Source organism: Delphinapterus leucas, chromosome 5 (assembly GCF_059928025.1).
Source record: "Delphinapterus leucas isolate spDelLeu-1000000601 "Yukka" chromosome 5, BTC_Dleu_Yukka2, whole genome shotgun sequence".
Taxonomy (NCBI): Eukaryota; Metazoa; Chordata; class Mammalia; order Artiodactyla; family Monodontidae; genus Delphinapterus; species Delphinapterus leucas.
The window spans coordinates 30,279,003-30,297,233 of NC_143133.1; the positions used below are offsets into that span (position 1 = coordinate 30,279,003).

At 41.5% G+C, this 18,231-nt stretch overlaps 1 protein-coding gene and 1 pseudogene across 6 annotated transcripts in view; both read right to left on the minus strand.

Annotated features, from left to right (window-relative positions):
• Positions 1 to 3,724: 3,724 nt before the first annotated feature.
• Positions 3,725 to 12,497, minus strand: LOC149749109 (uncharacterized; annotated as a pseudogene).
• Positions 12,498 to 13,118: 621 nt separating this feature from the next.
• SEC24B (SEC24 homolog B, COPII component) overlaps positions 13,119 to 18,231 on the minus strand; it is a 94,179-nt gene continuing 89,066 nt past the window's right edge. For all 6 annotated transcript variants that reach the window (XM_022567114.2, XM_022567116.2, XM_022567115.2 and 3 more), the window contains 2 exons: positions 14,264 to 14,367; positions 13,119 to 14,020 (listed from right to left, as the gene is read on the minus strand). In XM_022567114.2, coding sequence (XP_022422822.2) covers positions 13,906 to 14,020; positions 14,264 to 14,367 — 219 coding nt within the window. In that variant the 3' untranslated portion in view covers positions 13,119 to 13,905. The remainder of the gene's footprint in view (positions 14,021 to 14,263; positions 14,368 to 18,231) is intronic.

Genomic DNA, 18,231 nt, shown 5'->3' on the forward strand with positions numbered 1-18,231 from the left:
TAAATTAATAAACTCTTACCGCCAACATCTAAAAAAAACAAAACCTTACAAATTACTGTTATTAACTCCCTATCACAGATGAAGAAACTAGTAGGTTAAGTAAGTAACTTATCTAAGGTCATATAGTCAGAACTCAAGCCTGGAATTGTATAACTATGATGCCAAGATTTTTCAACTCCAAGACCCCAAGATAACCTTGACCTTACATTGCCTGTCTCTTCTGACATCGCTTAACCACCTGACCTTCTCATAGCCACAGCTGGGATTAGGGTGCGGTGAAGGGAGGTGAATCAATTGCAGGGTCAAATCCTTTCTTTATTTTCAATGTTGATACTCTGTTCATCATAAATTTTTTGCATTAATTTCGATTTTTAAAAATATTACATTTAAATATTATCTCAATGACTGAGTTTTTTGGTGCCCCTTTAAATTTGGTACCCAAGGCAAGTACCTCAGTTGCCTCACCCTAGTTTTAGCCTGGCATCAGATCCTTAATGAGGACATGAATATCCAGATTTGTGCTTTAACTTCTAATAAAGGTGGTCCCCAAATTTCCCCATTGACTTTCATACAACTGGCCTTTGCAGACGTTATTCACTTATGTCCTCAAACTATCATTTGAGAACTCAGTTTTTCACAGATAGGCTGACCAGTAATGATACTGGATTATCTACCATTGGTATCACTTGCCTACCATTGGCAACGGGGCTAGATTCAGTCAAGTTAGAAGGAAAGTTTATTTACGAAAAAAGTTTGATATTTATGTCACCTGGTCTTACTTGTAAAATCATCTGAATCCAGCAACTTCTCATATATCCTCCGCAGACGCCGGTAGCACTGGATTGCAGAGGCGGACTGGCTGAGGGGGTCCCCTCGAGTATCCTACTTGGAGGTCCCTACGCTGATTGAATTCTAGAGGTAACTAGAGAAGAATATTCCTAGGCTTTCATTTTTAACAGAGTCATAAAGAACTTAGTACCCAAATGAAAATACATATTATTTTCAAACTCTGTAGGGAAGATTCATAATATAATGACCGTATGTCAGGCCTCAGAGGAAATCTCAAAAATATTTTTTTAACTTCCTAACATATAAGCTTTATTCATGAAATCAGAAGGTAAAGCATCACTACCATTGGAATTTGAATAACACACTTATTAAAATATTCATGGATTAAGTAGGAAATAAGTGGAATTTGAGAACTATTTTAAAACTGCATAGCAATGAAAGCACTTAATATCAAAACGTTCACTACTCAGGAAGACGTATAGACTTAAATGCATTTATTAGAAAACAAGAAAGTCTGAAAGTAAACTACGCTTACAATCTAAGAAGCTATAAAAATAGCAAAACTAAGCCTAAAGGATGTAGTGGGAAGAAAATGATAGTGGTAAAAGCAGAAAATGAATCAGACTTCCTCTACCCTTTTTTCTAAAGCAACCTCTCCCCAAAATAGAGTGAGTCAATAAAACCAAAAGTTGTTTTTTTTTTTTAAAGGCACCAAGACTGACAAAACTGACACAAGAATGATGCAGAAAAAAGAAGGAATACATATACATAACAGAAAGGATAGAAAAACTAACCCCCAGTAATTGCTTATATCAATCAATTTAAAACTATAAAAACCAAACTTGGCTCAACAAAGAGAACCTGAAGAGACCAGTAGTCACAGATTGAAACAGTGTTTAATGATCTACCTGGAAAAACGTCCCAAGCCCAGAGCTTACTGGGCCAGTTCAACCAAAACTTCCAAAATAGATAATACCTATCTTATATACCTAAACTTTAGCTAACTGATATGAATTGTTAAAAGCATCAAAACAGATGGGAAGCTATCCAATTCATTTAACAAAACTAGCATAATGCTGATATCAAAATGAAACAAGTAAACACGATAAAAGCAGGTCACAGACCAATCTTACTTATAAAGTAAATAAAACAGATCTTAAATGAAGTGTTAGCAAATGGAACCAGTAGGGTAATAAAAGAATGATCAAGTAAAAATTGATCCAAGCTGCCAGGGTCAATTCCTAAATTTCACATTCTCTTAATCCAAACACGTCCCATCTGAACTATGCTGGGGGCTGCTTTATTCATGAATTGTTCTCTTCCGCCTCCTACAGTAGGCTGGCTGGCTGTCTCCTGTTCACATCACCCCTCTGTTCAAAGCCCTTTGAAGGCATTACACCTTTCAGAATGAAACCCAAAGGCTTCACCATAGCCCGCGAGGCCCTAAACGATAAGTCTGGCGGCACTACCTCCTACTCGTTGCCTGTAGCCCTCACTCTGCTTTATTTTTCTTCCTAGCATTTCATCATCACCTATATTTATTTTTTATCTGTCTCCCCCAACTAGAATGCAAGCTCCATGATGGAAGGGACCTTGTCTGTTTTGTTCACTGCTCTAAACTCATCACCTAACAGAGCCTGTCACAAAGTAGGTTCTTAAATATTTCATGAATGAATGAAAGGATGAAAAATAAAACAGGACTTGTAAGTTTAAAACTTCCACCACTTTAAGAAGAACAAAATCACACATACTTCTGGTTATACGTGCACAAGGGTGTGTCAGATATTGTTCAAGGCTCTGATGATAGAGTGATGAATGAAAAAGATGAGTTTCTTGCCCACATAGAACATAGTGGGGAAGTTAACAGAACAAGAAATTAAAGCGGAATAAATGGAAAAAGACCAGGGCCCAAGGTCCCTATTAGCGGGGAGGTCCAGGTAGGCTCAGGGTGAGGGTCAGGCTGACATCAGTGCACATGAATAACGGGAGGAGGAATGGCAGCTAGTCAAATGAAGAGGTGAGGATGTGTTTCTAGCAGAGGCTCCGGCATGTTCAAAGGCCCAGAGGCATAAGAATTCGTAAGTCTCTCCTAATAAAGAGATTATCAGGTAGAAAGTTAAAACTTGATATCAAAGAAAACTTAGCATAACAATTTTGGCTCTCTGGTGAGCATCACATTTTGAAGTCTGGTGGTAGATGGATGTAATGGAAAAAGACCGCTTGCTTCTGTACATCCAGCAGTACTGGGTGGTCTGAAGCAAATATAAGTGTGGTTAACAAATGAATCCTAGGAAAAAGGGAGTTAAGGTGGCAGTAGCCGGCACTAAAACTTTTGGTCCTTAGTCTCAAGCAGGGAAGAATTTCAGTGAAGGTAGAAACTGGTAGGTACGAGGCAAACTGACACTGGTGATACGAGGGCAGAGAGCAGGCTCAACATGGGCAGAGCATTGCTACTATTACTGTTGTGCTGCGATTCCACCAAGACGTTGACCTACATTTACTGAGTACTTACTATATGTCAGTTGTTAATGTACAACTTCACACATTTGTTCCATATAATTCTCACAAAACTCTTACCACAGAACTATCATCTCTAGGGACTTCCCTGGTGGTTCAGTGGTTAAGACTCCGAGCTCCCAATGCCGGGGGCTCAGGTTCAATCTCTGGTCAGGGAACTAAGATCCCACATACCACAACTAAACCCGTGCACCACAACGAAGACCCAGCACAGCCTAAATAAATAAATATTTTTTTAAAATTAAAAAAAAAAGATTATCATCTCTAGGAGGACTGCTCAGGCTCAGAAGAGTTTAGGGACTTGGCCCAGGTCACACAGCTAGCAGAGGGACTAGAGCTCAAACTGTGTTCTGTTTGGCTCTCAAACACTTCTTTCTACTGGAGGTGGTCTAATATAACATGACAGATACAGGGCTAGGATCGAGTTCTTCCTTTTCAGTCTCAAATTTGCTCACATTGCACCTCTCAGGTCATTTACCATTTTCTATTTAGCACGGTACAGGCTGTTGGTTGGCATTCTTTACCTAGTGGGAGACAGAAATCTTCATTTTTTGAAGAGTTTGAGTCATGTCATCAGTGACCCCTTCTTTTACTGGGTTACTGTAGTATTTCGTTAATTTTTTTTTAAAGCTGACATTCTTTTCTTGTTTTATTTATTTATTTATGGCCACATGGTGCGGCTTGTGGGATCTTAGTTCCCCAAGCAGGGATCGAACCCGTGCCCCCTGCAGTGGAAGCACGGACTCCTAACCACTGGACCACCAGGGAATTCCCAGTGTTCCATTAATTTTGAATGTAGAAGTATTAAGAGGCAGTCTGGAAATTTCTATAGGTTCCAGATATAGTCCTCCCTACCCCATTATATGGCAGCAAATTAATTCCTATTCACAATCAGGATAAATCCCTTTCTGACTTATTGGCATAAGGAGCCTCAAGCAGTCAGCTGGTAGTCATAACTTCCAATTCAGTAGGAACGATATTGTGTCCCTCGGTGGAAGCTTGCTCCTTTGGGGAGTAAGACCCTAAAATTCTGTGAATAGGTTAAGATGGAATGCTGATCCCATCTTGATTTTCAGGCCTGGCTATGGGAGAAAAATGCTGGTTTCGGAATCAAAGCATATGTTGCATCCTGTAGGACAGTACATCAAAAGTCACTCTGTGTCTTCACCTTTCTATCAGGCCAGCTGCTTTTGGGGGTGACAGGTCGTGGTAAGACCAGTGAATTCCCACTGCCACACTTCTTTTGCCGTGAAATGAGTTACTTGATCAGAAACATTGTGGAAATCCCATGGTAATTCTGTAAGCCCATAGATGGTGGTGTTGGCAGAAATGCTACAGGCAGGGTAGGAAAATCCATACCCAGACTTTGTGTCTATTCCACTGAGGACAAACTGCTCCATGGCGGAAGGGTCCAATGTAATTAACCTGCTATCATGTGGTGCCTTGTTTCCCCAAGGAATAATGTCATATTGAGAAATCAAAGTAGGTCTCAGCTGAGGACAGGTTAGGAATACAGCAGTGCAGCCATTTCAGCCTTGGCGAGGGGATGCCCATAGTATTTAGCCCAAGCGTAGCTTCTATCCTCGCAAGTAAAGCAAATCTGTACACAGGCCATTGAGCAAATACTGGGGTGACTAAGGAAAGAGGCTGACGGTCACAGATGGCTCACCTGAATCAGGTGGACAATTTCCACGGCAGATGCCCTGTGGTGTACGTTCACATGGAATACAAATATCTTCACAGTGCCACCCTGTGAAATCCATCCGAATACCTGTTCTCTAAACCTTTGTCACCAGTTTCCAATCCTGTTCCTTCCAAGTCCCTGGTCATTTAACTAGCCGTTAGCTACTTGCCTATGAAGCTGTGTAGGCCTATATCCCTTGGGAGTCTCATTGTCTAGACAAATGTATGGCTTGAAATTCTGCCCACAAGGACTTCCCTTCACCACTAGACTAGTCCTACAGCAGTCCAGTTGGTGCCATAATTTTGTCTTAAAAGGAGGCTCTGTTTTTTTCTTCCTTCTTTAACTGATCATAGGAAAATAGCTCATGAGACCATGGATGTGAACTGAGGGAAGGTGGCCATGCAGCAGGAGTGGCCGTAAGAATCCGAGCCACCTGCTCATGCAACTTGCTTCAGGACAGCTGAGGCTGGTACCTTATATCCTGTTCACATTTAGTGATAGACTGCTTCTGGGCATGTGCAATCTTATTACTCGCTTCGGGCATCCAACGTCTTGCAGTGCACAGCTCAGTAGCAGTCTAGGAGCTGTTCTCAAAGAGATAAAAGGGTTTTTTTTGCAGAAGATATGGCTGTGCTCCCGAACCCTAGAGAGGTCTGTAATTTCCAGTTGAGCCCCGCATGGCATTCGCATTTGCCACAGACACTCCAGTTAGACTTGCTGGGTCAAAAGAGCCCTAGGGGCAGAGCGGTTTGCACCACAGCCTTCCTCGACGTAGAGCCTTCTCTTGCTCTGACTGCACTGCAGATTGGCAGCCTTACCAGTTACTTGGTAAATGGGTCAGAGTGGCACATTGAAATGGGGCGTATGTAGCTTCTAAGACCCCAAAAAGTCACCAAGCATTGTACGAGGTGTTGTGGAAGGTGACCTGGGGGGAGTGACTTGTCTTTCATTTTGGAGGCTATCTTGCAACATGCTCCAGACGCCTGAAGCTCCAGAAACCTGAGAGGTGGTTACACTCCTGAATTTTCATGGGGTTTATATCCACCTTCTGGCGCTATTCCCATTGCATCCATCTGGTTTTCTTTCAATTTCCATCCAGCATGGTATAGTATGTTTCTTCTTTCATCCAAAAGAGACTGTTTCTTTACTTCTGTTTCCAGATCTTCAACTCATTTTATCTCTAACTTAGAATCATTTAAAACTGAATCAACAAACATTTGCTGAATGTCTATTATGTGCCAGGCATGGGTGTGGGAGGCACTTGCCTTAGTTTAAGAGAGAACATAGTTCCTGTGTTAAAGGAGAATGTCAATGATAATACTGACAAGGGCTACGGCAGAGAAAAGCGGAAGGTGTTATGGAAACACACAGGAGGGGGAGTGGTCAGGAAAGGCTGCCAGAAAGAGGTGATCTTTAGGCTGAGTTCTAAGGATGAGTGGGGTTCAGTCAGTGAAGCCAGGAAGGGATCGAACGGGTTTCCAAGTAAGGGGAGAAGGACATGCAAAGCCTGGACATGGAGAAGGGCAGCCCCTATAGTGATGTACAATCAATCTTCTTTTACTTTCAGTTACCCTTCTGGTTCCTACCCATTCTCTATCCCACTTTGGTTCCCATTCCTTCCTAAACTATCACTCAAAAGATTGTGGTAAGTTCTATGAAGACAACTTAGGTTCACTAGATTTTGGGGAAAAACACCTTTTCAGACCCCTTATTTGCTTGGGGACACAGTACTCAGGGTCCTAATTAAATAACTCAGCTTTAAGCTTTGACCTTTCTTGCTTAAACATCTTATTCCTTCATCTCTCCGTCTCCCTGTTATTCTTGACTCTGCAAATAATTACCTATCAGTTTCTGATAATAAGAGATAGTCTAGAGGCACAGTATCTTTCATTCTAGTAAAATCACTCAGGTTTCAATAGGACGCACATATTAATAGGTCTTTCCTATTGTTACTATGCAAGTCATAAAACGTTAAGTCCCAAAAGAGCAGGATTTGAAAGAAATTGGAATATAGAAAAAATTCCATAAAAACTTCATTAAATATGGGACAGGCTTTCCAAACTAGTACAGTGTTTTACAGCTTTCCCAAGGGTCATTCTGAAATGACTCCATTGTAAGAAAGGCTAAGAAGTTTTCCACTAAATTAACTTAACGTGTTTCTATTACGTAGCTATATAAGGACAGGAGCTTGGGGATATGTGAGTTGGGAGACAAGAAGTACTAAAAAGACTCAAGGTAAAATCCCTGACCTAAAGCAAATTTCCATGTAATAAAGAATTGAGAGAAACATATACAAATTGCTTTTTATTTATTTCTAAAGAGAATAGGCTTAACCATGATTTAATATTATAAAGCCATAGCCTATTAACTTTAAAAGAACCTAATAATTATATTTACAAATTACTTAAACTAGCACACATGTACCAGCCACATCATCAATAAAGTGTTACAAGCAAGGAAGAGGGGCTTCCTGGCGGTGCAGTGGATAAGACGCCACGCTCCCAGTGCAAGGGGCCCAGGTACGATCCCTTGTCGGGTAACTAGATCCCACATGCATGCCACAACTAAGAGTTTGCATGCCACAACTAAGGAGCCCACGTGCTGCAACTAAGACCCGGTGCAGCCAAATAAATAAATAATATATATATTTTTAGAAAGTGAGTGTATAAGCAAGGTAGAAGGGTAGGTTATACATATTTCTAACGATGAGAGTATAATCATTTTACGTCTACCAAAAAGTATATTTCAGAATCTAGTTTTAGACAATTATAGTGTAAAAATAAGCATATACATCACTACACCCTAATCAAATTATCAACAAATTAATTGGCTATTGAGCGAAAATAATAGGTACCTGAAAAACAAGAATAGTCGCTTGACTAAAACCATGAACATGTCTGAGCAGTGATGATGCACTCATAAAAACTGACTGATCACCAGCTGTAGGGTAGTTTCTGTCCGTTGTCTGACAGACTGTCTGTGGCATAGCACCTGTCGCTGGAGGAGGCCATCAAAAAGACGTGACTGCCAGTCGATCCTGGCACCTGGAGGCTCCCCACCCGCTCCCCTAGCCTTGGATTCTGTATTCTGCTTGCTTTCCCTGCTCCCAGCAGCTGCTCCAAGGATCCAGTCTTGAAACACAAATACAGTGTTGAGGCTCCCTGGACTGTGTACGTGACTGAAGCCAGTTAAGGTCTCTATATAAACTTTTAAGATTCTGGCAGGTAGGTGTGGAGTCCTACTGGTTTTGTGGCCGCCCGAGACAAGCCTTGTAAGTAAGTTCCCTTGCTTATTAAAACTGCCACCTACCAATCTGGAGTGGCTGCCTCTTTCTTCGGCCTCTCCCTACCCTCTGCATATGTGGAGGCACGTTTTAGATTTCACCCAAGAAGCTCCCGAGGAGGTGGCAACCGAATTATCTGTATACACGCACTTCAGGGAGTTTTTGCAAAATTACAAACTTGCACAGGAACCAGGTTTCTTAGGAGAACAGAAGTAGAGTGTCAAGTAATCTTTAATAAAACAGTGATTTTCATTTGTGACTACCAATTTAGCAATCTGTAACAACTCATTTAGTGGGTTACTGGTAAGCAATGCTTTTTGGCCCCCAAATTGACATGAAAATCTACAAAACTGTGCATTGTTTACTAATGGAAACTAAAGAAAGGGCTTTCATTTTTGGATCAGCTCATGACCCATGAGAAGGCAATCCGTTAACAGCCTCTGTGTCTCCTAATCGAGGCTAACTTCTCTGCTGCTCATAGGTATTACAAGAAGGCAGGAGGAAGAGGATACCCAATTTTTTGGTTGATGCAGATTCCATCTCTGAGTTTAGAGATAAAAGATGAGTGATTCGGGCTTCCCTGGTGGCGCAGTGGTTGAGAGTCCGTCTGCCGATGCAGGGGACACGGGTTCGTGCCCCGGTCCGAGAAGATGCCACATGCCGCGGAGCGGCTGGGCCCGTGAGCCATGGCTGCTGAGCCTGCGCGTCCGGAGCCTGTGCGCCGCAACGGGAGAGGCCGCAGCGGTGAGAGGCCCGCGTACCGCAAAAAAAAAAAAAAAAAAGATGAGTGATTCATAAAATATCTACCTACCATTTATTATTTTTCAGGAGGTCTCTGTTTCATGTGCCAAAGAATAAGGTTTTTGTTTTTTTTTAAATCTTAAACTGTCTTCTTTCAGTGATTAGCAATTCCACCTAAATAATATCTTCAGTGTTGCTTTCAGCTTCGTTAGTTTTCATCTTCTTTTGGCCTTTAAAAGTATTTTTAGTGTCTTCAAAAGTTACTTTGAATAGAGGACTCATAGTTTTCTTAACAACACTTTGCTAATATGTGCATTTTATAGCCTCATGGGTTGACTACAACAGATTCAAGCTATAAATGGCTTTCAAATAGGTTTTAGCACACAAATATACATCAATGTATAAATAAAAAATAGAATTCTTTTTCCATCAATGCTCTTGATTTGTGCTATGGATATATTCTTTAAGAGCAGTATGTAAACTATAAATCAAATTGTATGTTCCTATTAAACAATGGTTCTAGTAAGGGATTAGGAGATTTTCACATCACCTGGGATACTCTTAAACTGCCGACTTTAATGACAGTTTCAATTAGTTGAAAAGGGGCTCAGAGAACTCCTGGTAAGCATGCCCCTTCCTCTCGTCAACTTCCCGCCTCACAAAACAAATGGCCAGAGGCTTGCTGCCCAGGAGGTGATGAGGATGATTATCTGTATACTCCCCACGAGGACCAATCTCCTCAGGCCAATGTTCTTGTTGATGTCAGTCTTCACATTCTCTAACTGAAGTCTGGCCGTCTTCAGAGGACAAAGCCTTTCAAGGTGGCTGTTTCTGATCTCAAACCCCAGCGAGGTGGGCATCCATCCCTCTGCTCCTCATTTGTAGACATCCAGATTAAACTTCCCTCAAATCTCAATGCCAAGCATCCCATATCCTGACCACCACTTCCTATCTTTCCAGCTCATTCCCTCTGGTATCCATACCCTAACAGCTCTCTGACCTCAACAGGACCTCCAAACTACTAAGCCCATGACCTTTTTCTATCCATCACTCAGTATGTGCCCCTTTCACTTAAATGACACAGTATCTTCCTTGTATACATCCTCAATTCCCTTGCTCTTCTGTTCCAACTTAAACCCAACTTTCCACCAGGTAGTGAATGTGGCTAGAAGGAAGAGGCATGCTAACTGGGTTCACTTGAAGTTCATGGCTCACATCGCAAGAAGGGCCCTCAGTGCTGCTTGACTGGTCAGTCGGATCTCTCACTCTCCTAGGCGACTATTTCTTGGAATCTCACACTCCTTCCCCTTTCGCAGCTGATAACTCCAATTGCTTCTTTTACAGGGAAAATCAGAGTGATCAGAGCTAACTTCCACATTCACTCACTGCAAAGGTCCCCCCTGGACGGTTTCTTCCAGACAGCCACGTGGCTTTAGGGCTCTGCTCAACCATCACCTTTTCGGAAGGGCCTTCCCTAGTTACTATCAAAACCAGCATTCTTTGTTTTTGTTTTTGTTTTTTTAAGACAATCATGTTTAATTACCTCACAACTGAAGCTGCCTTTGGGGCCAAGGGGCAGGAAGGAGGCTGTGAACCCAACACTCCAGCTGCACTCTAACCCTAGGTTTATTCAACGCGATTCTTTTCTCTACACAACAAGGTACAAACACAATATTATCTGAAATGCTACAAAGTTACAAAACTCCAAACAGAAAATGTATAGTACTGACTGTACAATAAAAGCCAAAAAAACAATGTACACGTTGCCAAGGTAACCTGCACGACCCACCATGTATACCAACACAACGCGGCGGGGGGTGGGGGGGGGTTCTGTGATGACCCGACAGAGTTGACTCTCAACTTACCAGTTTCAGAGAGAAAGGGAGACATGGGTGTGTGTATGTGTGTGTACAACATAAGTACACGTGAAAAGAACCATTTTGGGTATTTGGCCCTAGAGGTCAGAAAAGGACTCATGCAGGGGAGCACGGCCAGGCTAACAAGAACGGCAGTTGCGTAAAAGCACACCTTTCCTGTGGGACCCTGCAGGCCAACAGGTTAGTGCACGAGCAGGCCACCAGATGGGCCCCAGGTCATCTGTGGAATGGGAAAACATGCTCCCAGGCTGGGGCTGTACCACCTCCTGGAGCCCCCTGCTCATCCCTGCGGCTCTGCCACTAAACTGCCTGTCAGGAACAAGAAATGCGGAAGCTTTAGCCAGAAAACTGGAGGGCATCTTTATAAGCACGCCCCCTAACCAACAACGCTCCTGCAGCCGGAACTCTGCCGCCAGGGGAAACGTGGCAATTACTGCCTTCACCTTCGAGGCCTGCCCGGGTAAGGGATTTCTTTCCTACCGATCCTCCTTCGTCTAGAAAAGTGACAAAAGTGAGTTGGCGGGAATACAAGTCACAGGGCAGAGCTTCGGTGGCCCTGCGCATCGGGAGGAGTTGAAGCTGGAGCAGCTCCTGGGGCTGCGGCGGCCGGGGGACCTGCGCCGAGGGGGACGCGACCTTCTCCTCCTCCGTGGCGGGGGGGGGGGGCCTGCGCCACATGGGAGGCGGTGGCGGCACTCTCCATCCTGGGAGGGCTGAATCGCCTGGGGGGTGGCCGAGGCCAGGGGGCCAGCACAGCGGCAGCAGTGATCTGCTGGCCATCGATGTGTCCTCCGTCCGCGTGCTTCAGCGCCTTCTCAGCTCCATCTGGATTCTCACACTCCACATATGCGTAGCCTGTAGACAGATGGGGGTGCATCCTTTCTACAGGCACATCAATCATTTTAATTTTCCCGTAGGTGGAGAATATCTCCATATGATCCTCGGTCACATTCCTGGTGAGCCTTCCAACGTGCACTTTGGTGGGTTTAGGGGAAGGGCTCCGCCGTTTCCTTTCCTTTTCATCTCTTTTGGGTGGTTTGGATTTGGAGCGGGAACGTCGCCCGCTGTCATGCCTGCGCCGAGAAGGGCTCGGAGAGCCAGGGGAGCTGCTGGAACTTCCGGAGCGGCTCGAGGCTGAAGAGGAGCTGCAGCCGCTGCTGGAGCCCGTGCTAAAACCAGCATTCTGGATTCCTTATCTGGCTTCACTTTTCTCCGTTACATTCACCACACCCTACATATAAACGTACTGTCTTTCCCCCAGTCCTCCACAAGCTCACTCTGCAGTGTAAGCTCTGTGAAAGCAGGGATTTTATGTGTTTTGGGCCTAGAACAGTATCTAGCAAGGATTAGTACTTATAAGTACTTATTAACTGAGGAACAAACTATCCAAAGACAAAACATTTCATCTTTCTTAAAGCAGAAACACGATACTTTGCATTGTAAAATTACAGTACTCGGTTGCCCTTGGAGTACTGCAGTCGATCCTCGCGTCCCACAAGAGTCCCCTCCCGGATGCAGCACGGTGTGGGGACGGCTGGGAGAAGGTGGTGGGTGTGCAGAGCATCTGACGTCTACTATTGGCTCGGCCGCTAATTAGTAACGTCATCCGGGGTGAGTCATTTAACCTCTCATTTCTAGCAGGGAATGCGAGAGAGTACTTTTATTTTTATCCAAAGAAAAGAGGTCCACCAAACACAAACCGGTAGAAATCACTCACCACGCACATCGAGAGCCTTTTTCCTTCCAAAGTTCATCAATGGGACTTCCACAGTGTTTATAATAAAATTTTATTTACAAGCTAATGGATCATGAACAGTTTTTATAGTAAATAAGCTGTTAGTAAATGAGTTTTTTTTTTCCATCAGAATAAAATCACTCTCAAAGTTCAAGATGGTAATCTTAAAGTCAATTCAACAGGATAGTCACAACGTTATAAAAATTTTCTTGCTATGCATGTGCAGGAAAAAATGCCTAATTTAACCAAGAAAAACAAATTAAGGTTATGATTAGTCAATAATCATGTGTGTTTTGAAAGTAGTGGTTTTTTAGAATACAAACAGAATAAGTACTTGATAATGTCCACAAATTAATGAAAACATATTCACATATATTACCTAGTGAAATGCGGTATCACTGCATTTCCCCAAGCAGTAAATTCAATACATCCTATATGTAAAAATACCACCAACACTCCCCAACCACAAACACACAAAGACCAAAAGCCATATTGTCAAGCAAAATATTTTTAATTAGTAGGCTGATCATAAATAAATCCACATAAAAGATTTAACAGAATTACAAAGAGTTTTGTGTTTCTTTTGTGGACTCAATTCGTAATATGCGTTAGTCAACCTCATTCTCTAACTGCCACCAAAAGAGTTGTCATCCAACAATGCAGCACAGTTTAAGCAATTCATATTCTGTAGTTACATTTTTACATTTTCTTTACAAATGTAACATTTATGTACATTATATATATATTGTTTTCTATAGTTCATGTACTGAAACTCTATTGTTTTTACAGGGAAAATACTGAATTCATTTAATGAATATGAATCATTCCTTGTTAAAAAGTAATTCATATAAACAACACGGAACCACTGCCTTTTGGCATCTCTTGTCAGAGTTCAAGTCCAGAAATGTTATATTAATTATAAGAAAAGGGAATTTATCTAATATTACATTATGACATATCATCCCACATAACTACGTAAGTTTGCCGACTTGCAATGAACAGAGCACTGTACTGCTGCACTACTGGAAATGTGTGGAAACCAATTCAAAATATACTTCGCGAAACAGCATCATCCTTACCATTAATTTAGGATGAAAAAAATCTGTCAAGTTATTTCTTCCTCTTTACCTTTTGCCAAAGCCTCAGACCAGGTGCTATGCTACACATTGTCTCTTGTAACAACAAATGCCTACATTTCAACTTTCCTATGTGCTTCTCTGACAGATTACACTTTACCTAGGTTATAGACCATTTTCTTCTTATTCAATTTTATTCCACTTCACTTACAAATCTGTTGCTGAACGTGAAGCAAAAATTCATAGTAAGAGAATGCGGCTTCTGTCCGGTCTTCAATCAAATGTTGAAAAAATTCTGTTTTGGCAGGACTCTCATCTCTGAAGAAGAAAAAGGGGTTTTTATCTATAATGCATACTATTAAAAAGAATACTTATACATCAAAAAAAATGACTAATTCATAGGAACTTGAAAATGAGTAGGGGATGTTAATCAAGTAATAGCATTCTACCACTAGAAGGTATTTTGATATTATTATTTAAAATTTGCTTTTGAAGACAAACAATTTCACAAAGACTGGACAGGATAAGACAATTTCATAATTACGTTATAGAAGTACTTACTTTACCACGTGAAGAATTGGGTTTAATGGTCTGTTGTCTCTAAGCCAGGTTATAAAGGATCTAGCTCTTTCTGATGAAAGGGTGTCTAGCTCTGGAAGATGTGTCTGGTAAAAAATGTAATTAGGAGATTATTTCCTTTCTCAGAGACTTAGGCAGTGTTAGGACTCAATCATGACTGCCACTATCACCAACCAACTGCCAGCACTCGATCCCCAGCCCAAACAGCAGCAACCAAACATGTGAAATTTACACTGTCGATGCATCTGGTTATGTTTTTCTAAGTCACAGATACACTTACTGATAAGTATGTGACTGACATTTTACCTGAATATTATACTTTTTTCCAGACAAGTCAATAAAACATACACAATGATTAGTATTTCACATATATTGTTACACTTTGTATGTTTCTTCTAAAGGAAGTATTCAAGACAAGGGGGCTATCACTAAGCTCCAATTTCACTTATAAACAACTATACATTATACCCTATTCTAATAATAGGCATTCTTAGGGAATTTTATGTTTTCTTTAGTCCTTAAAATTTAAGGGCAAGGAATTTTAAAGAATAGTGTGAATGTGTAAATATATTTAAACACTATATGCAAGACTATTTTAGATACCTAAAAAGTCTACTCTTTGCGCATTATTCTCTCTTCAGGTTGTATTCTTTTTAACAGATGCATAGATATTATTTATTTAATGCTACAAGTATATGTGTACATATAAATACTTCCATGAATATACCTATAGGATATATTCTTAGGAGTAAATAATTTACTGTTTTATACACTGTGTGATTTTAATTTGAACAGATATTGTCAAATGATCCTCCAAAAGACTGTGTAAATGTAGAGTCCAATCAATAGTATTTGACAGGCCTGTTGACCTAGTCCCTCTGCATTACTGCCTGTTATCAAATTTAAAAAAATTTTACCAGCTGGCAAAAATCTGATATGCTACACTGTTATTTTGTTTTCTTAATTACAAATGAAGTTGAACACTGTTTCATATGGCCACTACTATATCTTCTGCCCATGAATTACCTGTTCAAATCATTCCTCATTTTTCTTTTCTTATTTGAGGGAGTGCGGGTGTCCTTTTCTTAAAGATTTGTAAGAGAACTTCTTATCCTAGAGAAATAAGCCCCTTTCCAGTCATATGAGTTACTGATAATCTTCTGATTTGGTTGTCTTTTGGCTTTATTTATTTTACCAGATAGAAATGTTTTATTTTTATGCTCTCAGATTCTTTAACCTTTTCTACCACTGACTTACAAAGGCCTTACCCATTTTAATATAATAAATATTATTTTTCTAATATTCCATTTTTTCAGTGATTTGAAATGCAATCTTTACCACATTCTATTTTTCATGAATTAGATCCATTTCTGTACTCTGTTCTGTTCCACTGATATGTTTATTGTGCCAGCATCACAGTGCATAGATACAGCTATAAAATAAAGTTTACTATTTTATTTAGCAGGACCTGTTTTTCACATGATTTCCCCGTTGCTGATAGTATTCTCTCTTTTCAAACTTTTCCTTATTATCCTCATTTGTTGAGTCTTAGAAATGAACTCTGGGATTAATGTGTCAAATTAAAAAAAATAAATCAAACAGCAAATGTGGTAAGAATCACATTGACTTTATATTCATTTAGGAGAAAGGATATATTTACAATAAGGTAGGCCTTTTCCATTAAGTATAGAGAACTGCTTTCAGAATCATATTTCTTTGGTACTAACACACATACAGTAAAGGCCTACTGAAGAAATTATGTTTATTATCAGCAGAATAATTTCAATTAGAGAAGTTAAAGCTGTTGGAAAACAGTCTGGCAGTTGCTCAAAAAGTTAAACTTAGAGTTTACCATATGACCCGGCAATTCCACTCCTAGTTACATACCCAAGAAAGCTTGAAAACAGATGTTCACACAAACACTTCTACGTGAACTGTTCGTGGCAGCACTATTCACAACAGCCCCAGAGTAGAAATAACCCAAATGCCCATGAACAGATTACTGGATAAACAGAATGTGGTATATCCATACAATGGACTATTATTTAGTCATAAAAAAGAATGAACTACAGATACATACTACAACATGGATGAACCTTGAAAATACTGTGAGAAGTAAAAGAAGTCAAACACAAAAGGCTGCATATTGTGTGATTCCATATACTGTCTATGAATTGTCCAGAACAGGCAAATCCGAAGAGACAGAAAGTAAACTAGTGGTCGCCACGGGAAAATAGAAAGGAAGAACTGGGATTAGGAACCAAGATGGCGGAGTAGAAGGACGTGCTCTCACTCCCTCTTGCGAGAACACCAGAATCACAACTAGCTGCTGGACAGTCATCGACAGGAAGACACCGGAACTCACCAAAAAAGATACCCCACATCCAAAGACAAAGGAGACGCCACAGTGAGACAGTAGGAGGGGCGCAATCACAGCAAAATCAAATCCCATAACTGCTGGGTGGGTGACTCACAGACTGGAGAACACTTATACCACAGAAGTCCACCCACTGGAGTGAAGGTTCTGAGCCCCACATCAGGCCTCCCAACCTGGGGGTCCGGCAATGGGAGGAGGAATTCCTAGAGAATCAGACTTTGAAGTCTAGTGGGATTTGATTGCAGGACTTCAACAGGACTGGGGGAAATAGACACCACTCTTGGAGGGCACACACAAAGTACTGTGTGCATCGGGACCCAGGGGAAGGAGCAGTGACCCCAGGGGAGACTGAACCAGACCTACCTGCTAGTGTTGGAGGGTCTCCTGCAGAGGCGGGGGGTGGCTGTGGTCAACCGTGGAGTCAAGGACACTGGCAGCAGAAGTTCTGGGAAGTACTCCTTGGCGTGAGCCCTCCCAGAGTCTGGCATTAGCCCCACCAAAGAGCCCAGGTAGGCTCCAGTGTTGGGTTGCCCCAGGCCAAACAACCAATAGGGAGGGAACCCAGCCCCACCCATCAGCAGTCAAGCGGATTAAAGTTTTACTGAGCTCTGCCCACCAGAGCAACAGTCAGCTCTACCCACCACCCATCCCTCCCATCAAGCCTCTTAGATAGCCTCATCCACGACAGGGCAGACAGCAGAAGCAAGAAGAACTACAATCCTGCAGCCTGTGGAACAAAACCCACATTCACAGAAAGATAGACAAGATGAAAAGGCAGAGGGCTATGTACCACATGAAGGAACAAGAAAAAACCCCAGAAAAACAACTAAATGAAGTGGAGATAGGCAACCTTCCAGAAAAAGAATTCAGAATAATGATAGTGAAGATGATCCAGGACCTCAGGAAAAGAACGGAGGCAAAGATCGAGAAGATGCAAGAAATGTTGCATCTAGAAGACCTAGAAGAATTAAAGAACAAACAAACAGAGATGAACAATACAATAACTGAAATTAAAACTACACTAGAAGAAATCAATAGCAGAATAACTGAGGCAGAAGAACGGATAAGTGACCTGGAAGACAGAATGGTGGAATTCACTGCTGTGGAACAGAATAAAGAAAAATGAATGAAAAGAAATGAAAACAGCCTAAGAGACCTCTGGGACAAAATTAAACGCAACAACATTCGCATTATAGGGGTCCCAGAAGGAGAAGAGACAGAGAAAGGACCCAAGAAAATATCTGAAGAGATTATAGTCGAAAACTTCCCTAACATGGGAAAGGAAACAGCCACCCAAGTCCAGGAAGCACAGAGAGTCCCATACAGGATAAACCCAAGGAGAAGCACACAGAGACACATAGTAATCAACTTGGCAAAAATTAAAGACACAGAAAAATTACTGAAAGCAGCAAGGGAAAAACGACAAATAACATACAAGGGAAATCCCATAAGGTTAACAGCCGATTTCACAGCACAAGCTCTACAAGCAAGAACGGAGTGGCATGATATACTTAAAGTGATGCAAAGGAAGAAACTACAACCAAGATTACTCTACCCAGCAAGGATCTCATTC